The 8,088-nt window shown below is 37.9% G+C and overlaps 1 protein-coding gene across 1 annotated transcript in view; it reads left to right on the top strand.

Moving 5' to 3' along the window:
* The window catches only part of PIGU (phosphatidylinositol glycan anchor biosynthesis, class U), a 91,565-nt gene that overhangs the window by 21,942 nt on the left and 61,535 nt on the right, over window positions 1-8,088 (top strand). Inside the window, exon 6 of the mRNA XM_010854876.1 lies at window positions 1,745-1,845. Coding sequence (XP_010853178.1) covers window positions 1,745-1,845 — 101 coding nt within the window. The remainder of the gene's footprint in view (window positions 1-1,744; window positions 1,846-8,088) is intronic.

Genomic DNA, 8,088 nt, shown 5'->3' with positions numbered 1-8,088 from the left:
CTATGGAAGAATTATCTAGGGGTACCAGTGCTGCCTGTAACTTTAATTCTTTCAGGTTATTCCTGTTTATGTTGCTGAGATAGGCAAATAGGAATAATTATTCAGTCAACTGATAGTAAATGTTAATAATACACTTGTTCCTAAGGATACACAGTAAACAAGGCAGACCAGTTTCCTCATGGAAAGACATGACCTTAGAACGTCAGATTTAGAAGGGGTCTTATGAGGACAGTTTATTCAACCCTCTGCCTTGTGTGTGACTCTCCCATTCAGTATTCCAGATAGGTGGCTGTGTAGCTGCTTCTTGAACATCACCTGCTATTTAGAAATGGCATTTTTCCCCCTTCCCACCAAGCACATTTGAGGTGTCAGTTCATATCTATGTATTTCAGAAATATTGGTGGGAACTACCTAATAGAAACAGAGGTTTGGCAGCATTACGAATGCCTTATAGACTCAGGGGGTAGTTTTGTAATAGCAGCAGTCATTTTCTTAAAGGTTGTGTAACAAATCTGTCTATAATTGCTAGAAAAAAAATTAACAATTTCTGGGCTGTTGGCTTTAGAACTGATAATCTTACAGCTCTGAGAGGTATTGGATTTAAGGTCTTTATTTGTGAATAATAATTATAATCTCTTCCTGAGACACTGGCATGTTTCTTCCCATCTGATAATCAGAATTATGTAACTGTTCTCCCTTTTCACTGTGTCTGCCAGGAAACTCCTCAGAGCCAGATTTAAAGCTGATTATTACAATGCTGTAGAAGACCTATTTGTTCTTCTTTCCCTGATCTTGGCTTTTTCCTTTTATTTATGTTTTCCCTGGTCTTAATTCTTTATTTTAATTTTGCTCTCACTTCTATCATCTGTTCTCATTTGAGCTACTTCAGATCTTTTGTGGAAGCAAGATAAAAATAAATAAAAATACAGTTATGACTGTTAAGATTTCCCTGTTCATTGTTACAAATTCATTTTTTTCAGTTCATTCCTTCCCACCTCAGGAAAAGACTGTTTCAGTTAATTCCTTGCCAGTGGAAGTTCAAGCCGTCCTGTGAAGTTCAGTGGCCACTAGCTTGTGTGCGACTCTCCTATTCTCCTGTTGTTGAATTCAGCAGACACTTATTATTCTGTCCTTTGGGTCTGGCTTGGTGGATGTAGCTTGACTGTCAAGAGGACTAACCTTAAATCACTCTCACCTCTTGAATGGGGGTAACCTATGTTAGAGTTTAGGAACCTGATTGAGGAAAAAGTAGTTTCCTATTTTTCAGAGACAAGTATAGCCATTCCTAAAATATATGGCTCTGTGGGAATTAGTAGAATTTTTATAATTTTTGAAGCCTGAAGTAATAGAAAATGTAGACTTTAGAGCCAGAAAGATGTGATTTTGAATGTATTTATTAGCTTGTAAAACCTTAACCTTGTTACTTAACCACTGAGTTTTGGTTTTCTCATCTGCAAAATGGGAATAATGTTATTGCTGGTTTCTAGAATCTATGTGATGATGAAATATGATGGTTTTCATATAAAACACATGGCAAAGAATAAGCAGTAAACGTTCAGTGCCTTTTATTCACTGGCCACAACCCCACTCCATCCTCTTTTACTTAGGAGAACTCATTTCTAAGATGTTGCCTTCCTTTCAGTATGCTTTTAGTAAGCCTCAAGAACTTTCTGTCTATGGTGGCCAGGACTCCCTGGTCCTTTGACCAGGATTACTAATGTCAGATATGTGTGTTTTTCTCCAGCTATCTTTTAAATCCCTACACGGTCTTGTCTTGTGTTGCCAAGTCTACCTGCGCCATCAACAACACCCTCATTGCTTTCTTCATTTTGGCTACAATGAAAGGTAAGGCCCCAAAGGAAAGAACAAACCTCAGTTCCGGATTTGTGCAGGGCTTTTTGTAACACTTATGCAGTGGATTAAAAACAAAAAACAGCATTCAAAAAGATTTTTTAAAACTATACAAGTAGTATAATATTATTGTAGAAATGTCAGATAAGCCAAGAGAAAAAATTAAAACATCCTGATTCTACCACTCAGAGAGTCACCGTTAACATAGTTTGAACAAAAACAAGAAAATTCTAAAAGGCTTACAGTGAGAACAGCGGCACTATGCCTCCTTCTTCCTATCCCTAGTTCAAGTTCTTTGAAGGAGCTAATTTTTTTTTGCTTGTATCTATTTCCATGTTTGTAAATAAGACCTAGTATTGCTGTTTGGTAAATTATGAATTTTAGACATTATCTATTGTTGATTCTCATTATGGGAGATAACAATTTAGCTCTTTGATACCTGTTTCTTTGCTGGTGCTCCCTGCAGTGGAAAAGTGGAATCTTAACCGCTGGACCACCAGGGAAGTCCCTCACAGCTTTGATTAAATCAGTAGTTAGTACCTATGTTTTATGACAGTATAGGTATTATTCACTACTGGGAAAAGTAGTAACCATGGTTATTTTTTCTATCTTGTACAACCTTTTTATTTTTTTTTAATTGTGGAATTTTTGCTTGTTTTTGTTGTGCTTAATCCTTTTGTACCAATCACTGTTTTTTCCCCCAGTTGCTCTGCTAGATCTTTCAAGTGCCTAATAATACAGACATGCCTCAGAGATATTGTGGGTTTGGTTCCAGATCACAGCAATAAAGCAAATATTGCAATCAAGTGAGTCAGGAATTTTTTGGTTTCCTAGTACCTATAAAAGTTATGTCTACATTATACTATATTCTGTTAAGTATGCAATAACATTATATCTAAAACAATGTACATAGCTTAATTTAAACATAGTTTATTGGTTAAAAAAAAAAATTAGCCCCACACAAGAGAATCAGCTTGTCCTTTGAAGCCAAGCATTGACTTCCCCTCTCTAGCTCTGAAAGTCTCGATGGCATCTTCTTCTGAAAGAAGACTGCTTCCTCTATGTTGAGAATCTATTGTTTGTTTTTTTAATTGCTTTTATTTATTTATTTAGTTGTAGCATGCAGGATCATCCATCTTCGTTGCAGCATGTGAACTCTTCAATTGTGGCATGTGAGGTCTTACAGCATGTGGGATCTTAGTTCCTGATCAGGGATTGAACCCAGGCCTCCTGCTTTGATCTGATTTGCATGTTTTATTTTCTGTTGATTTTTTCCATCATTTTTACTTCCTTTTTCTGGAATACTTCCTTGTTTTTATCTTTTGACTCTTATATGGAATTTTTGATTGTTATTTTATACTTTCAAGTTCTTTGTTGGTCTCCAGTTGTTTCTCTGAGGCATCATTCTTATTTTGTCACACAGTGTCCTTTCTAAGCTGAGTTTTCTTGTTTTGTTTTTGTTTTTAGTTTCTGTTTGTTCTAAGCATGATCCCTTTGTCTTCCTGGACTCCCCCACTTCCCCCCCAATCCATGGCTGCCTATTTTTTTTTACTGTTTATCTGAGGTCTATCTTTCATGTGGGGAGATTTTCTCTTATTTATAGTGATCCTTAGCTGTCTGCTTATTATTTAAGGATATTATACTAACTTGTTGATTTGAGATTGTGTACATGGGCAAGACTTGTTGATGGATCATTCTCACTGTAGCAAGATCAGACAGCTGGCTGACTTTTTTTGATGGAGGGATCCCTAAATGTCATCATTTATAGGTTTTCTTTTCCTCTGAATGTATTTAGTTTTTCCACAGAGGAATCTTCCAGTTCCCTGCATAAGGGTAGCAGGGTTAGAGTTGCAGTAGGGTAGGGGGTTCATGTGATCAACTGTCTGGAGTTGTGAGAGCAGTAGCAGGGGAGGTGGCTGGTTGAAATACATAAATTTTTTTAAATTGAAGGATAATTGCTTTACAGTGTTGTTTCTACTCTACAATAACATGAATCAGCTATGTGTGTGCTCAGTCACTCAGTCATGTCCGACTCTTTGCGACCCCATGGACTGTAGCCAGCCAGGCTCCTCTGTCCATGGGGTACTCCAGGCAAGAATACTAGAGTGGGTTGCCATTTCCTACTCCAGGGATGCATCAGCTATAAGTATGCATGTATCCCCTCCCTCTTGAGGCTCCCTCCTACCCACCCCTCTAGGTCATCACACAGCACCAAGCTGAGCTCCCTGTGTTATACAGAAGCTTCCCACTAGCCATCTGTTTTACACATGGTATTGGATATATGTCAGTTACTCTCTCAGTTTGTCCCACCCTCTCCTTCCGCTGCTGTGTGCACAAGTCTATTCTCCATGTTTTCCTGCCTTGTAAAATAGGTTCATCAGTACCGTTTTTTCTAAATCCCATATGTATGTGTTAATATACAGTATTTGTTTTTCTCTTTCTGACTTATATTTTTGTGTAATCTCATTACTACTTTTTAGTCCACACTTCTCTTTAGCCTATTACTGTGCTTAATATCCCTTGACCTGTGCCTCTTTAGTTAATTTTCTCCAGAACTATAGTCTCTAGGGGTGGAGTAGAATGAAGGATGGGGGTGTGTAGAGGTAGTCAACTGACTGATTGCACATAGTTGAGATGAGACCTGGGGTTCTGGCTGGTCTGTACAAAACCTTTCAGTTTGATTTTCATCTCTGTAACTTAGCCCACCTGCCAGGGTATCTGATACCTTCAAGGTGCATTTCTCAGAATGGGGTGAGTTGGCCTGATTTTTATTGGTATTCATCTCTGCAGGCCATTAAGTTGTAAACTCTTCCATATTGCTCATTTATCCCTCTTCCTCCTCCTTTTTAAAAACAATAGTTTTTGTTAATGCATCTTAATATTGTTTCATTTTTAAAAATATTTGTTTGACTGCATCAGGTTTTAGTTGCGGCATGTGGGATGTTTTTTGTTTCACGTGGGACCTTCTGTTGCCGCACCCAGGTTCTCTAGTTGTGGTGTGAGGGCTCAGGAGCACGCAGGCTCAGTAGTTGTGGCCCACAGGCTTAATCGCTCTGCCACATGTGGGATCTTAGTTCCCTGACCAGGATGGAACCCAAATCTCCTGCATTGCAAGGCAAATTCCTAACCACTGGACCATCAGGGATGTCCCCTCTTCTTCCTGCTTTTATTTATTTATTTTTTTCTCTTTTTTTTTTTTTCCTTTTTTTTTCTCTCTCTTTTTTTTTTTTCTTCTTCCTGCTTTTAATGTTTCCACTATTACATGAAAATTTGTTTTACTATAACCTCTTCTCCAGTTTTTTGTGATTTAAGACAATTTTTAGTGCTTTATTGTCATTTCAGTGAGGTTTTTGGAGGGAACAATGATATACATGTGATTTGTTGTTGTTGTGCAGTCCCTAAGTCATGTTCGACTCTTTGCGACCCCATGGACTGCAGCACGCCAGGCTTCCCTGTCCTTCACTGTCTCACAGAGTTTGCTCAAACTCATGTTCACTGAGTCGGTGATGCCATCCAGCCATCTCATCCTCTGTTGATTAGCATTAGAGGTATATATTTCCAGATTTTCCCCCCATTTTCCTTTTAGACTTTTAAATATATCAATTAACTGTTGCCACAAAAATGTTATTTGACAAAGCACTCCAAAACTCAGTGGCTTAAAATAACAGTACACATTTACTTCACTCGTCTGTCTGTAAGTCAGCTAGGTGTCAGCTGACCTAGGTTGGATGTGGCTAGACAGTCTGTTGGTTTCATTGGGGCTCATTCATGCATCAACAGCTGGCTGTAGTCGGCTAATCTAGGCTGGGCTTTTCTCCACATGTCTGTCATCCTCATGGACCAGGGGACTAATTTAAGTATATTCTTCTCATACTGATGTCAGAGACACAACTGTTGAGGCTTGAGCTTTTGATGTTTCTGGTTGTATCACATGATGCAGACATATATGTCTGAGGTCAGGGGTAGATACTTCCCCATTCACAGTGGGAGTGCCCTGCAAAGTTATATGGCAAAGAGCCTGGACATAGGGAGGGGTAAAGAATTGGCACCAAAAATACAGCCTGCCGCAAACGTCAATAAACATTTAGTCTGTCATTTTTCATGGCTGCTTACTGTTCCATTGTGTTGACCAATAAATAGAAATTCTTTAACCAACTTCTACTATTAAATATCTAGTTAACAGTTTTCAGTTTTCAGCTGTTTAAATAGTATTACAGTTAATTTTCCTACTTTTTTTTAATTAAAAAATTTTTTTGGCTTCATCACCAGGCATAGTTCCCCAACCAGGGATCAAACCCTGCCCCCAGCAGTGAAAGTGCTGAGTCTTAACCACTGGACCGCCAGGGAATTCCCATACAGTTAGTTCTATAATGTAATTTCTAATAGTAATTTTCACACCCATGTACAATTATTTTCTTACCACAGAAATAAGAGTCCTAGAAATAGAACTTTTGTGTCACAGGCTGTATACCTTCTTTAGGATTTCCGAAATTTATCACTAAATTGCCTTCAAGAGTTTTACCAACTTATACTGCCATAAGAAGTGTATGAGAGCCCTTGTTTCCCTACATTATTGCTGAATAGTTTACACACTTAGGGAACAAAGACTCAAAAGTAACACATAGAGCCTTTTACTTAGAGTTTACTTATGGAAAGTACTTGTGTCTTTTTAAGACATTGCTTCTCTTGGAGTGGTTGTGGTGGTTTTTCTGTAGGTTATTTAGTTTAACTTACTGTCAGATTACTTGAAATGACTCTTTGCTGTCTGTGAACACTCCCTACCTTAGTTCCTGTTTCCGAGTGTCTTATCTCACATAGATTCATTTATCAAGGTGCTTGGTGCCCATTAAAGTAAGAACTATCACCTGGCAGAAGGGATTGAACACTGACCTTTGGAAATGTCACCTTTAAAATAGCTGAGGAATTTCCCTGTCAGTCCAGTGCTTAAGACTCCTTGCTTCTAATGCAGGGGGTGGAAGTTCTATACCTGGTCAGGGAAATAAGATCTCACATGCCACATGGTATGCCCAGAACATTAAAAAAAAAATAGCCAAGCACAAAGGTAGAAAGGCTGAAGCCATGCCCTCTGAGGTATGTACAATAGGAGTCTCACACAAAAATGTGAAGTATATCATTTGAAGAACACCTTTCGTAAGACGTCTTAGGTCAATGAAAAGATTTTGAGGGGGGAAAAATCATATTAAAAAGTTATATATAACTCTTTGGCAGCCACACTGTTTTTGATTCCACAGAAAAAATTTATTATGTCACTCCAGATTTCTGTCAAGTGAATTTTATAAACTTTTTTGTGATACTGTATGCACAATTTTGTTTTACTTTTATTATTTGTTTCATATGAATCATGTATGATATTGGTCACATATTTGTTAGTTTCTTTAAATCTAAATTTAAGTTTTTTAAGTTTTAGGAGTAGTTCAAGTACTTGGTAAAAATAAAAGAAGTTCAAACATATAAAATGAGAAGTAAAAGTCTTTTATCATCCCACCCTACCCAACCTCCTCTTCCATTCCTCAGGTATACTTGTCATGGGATCCCAGGCCTTCCCTTTTGCTAGACACCTAAGTTATTTTCCATTGTTGGTGGCTATAAATAGAGACCGTCACAAGTAACATTTCTAATCTGTTAAAATATTTCCAGAATTTTATTTTAGTTAGGTCTCCGAACTATTCTAACTCTTTGAGTATATTAGTAATCTCTATTAACAGTATACACAAAGTTAGTTCATTTATAAAATTTGCAACTCTTATTTCTACATTTCACATTTGTACCACATAATTAGATATTTAATGAAATTAATGATGGAATAATTCATTAAAGATGAAAACAGTTGGGAGAATTCACAAAAGAAGGGATATAAATGACTAAAAACGATGAAGAAATACTCAACTCCATAGATAACTAATCAGTTCAGTTCAGTTCAGTCACTCAGTCATGTCCGACTCTTTGTGATCCCATGGACTGCAGCACGCCAGGCTTCCCTGTCTGTCACCAACTCCCGAAGCTTACTCAAAATCATGTCCATTGAGTCAGTGATGCCATGCAACCATCTCATCCTCTGTCATCCCCTTCTCCTCCCTCCTTCAGTCCTTCACAGCATCAGGGTCTTTTTCCAATGAGTCAGTCCTTTGCATCAGGTGGCCAAAATATTGGAGCTTCAACTTCAGCATCAGTCCTTCCAATGAATATTCAGGACTGATTTCCTTTAGGATAGACTGG

The sequence above is a fragment of the Bison bison genome, unplaced genomic scaffold (assembly GCF_000754665.1).
Source record: "Bison bison bison isolate TAMUID 2011002044 unplaced genomic scaffold, Bison_UMD1.0 scf7180017864352, whole genome shotgun sequence".
Taxonomy (NCBI): Eukaryota; Metazoa; Chordata; class Mammalia; order Artiodactyla; family Bovidae; genus Bison; species Bison bison.
This window is presented reverse-complemented; position numbering and strand designations above follow the sequence as displayed.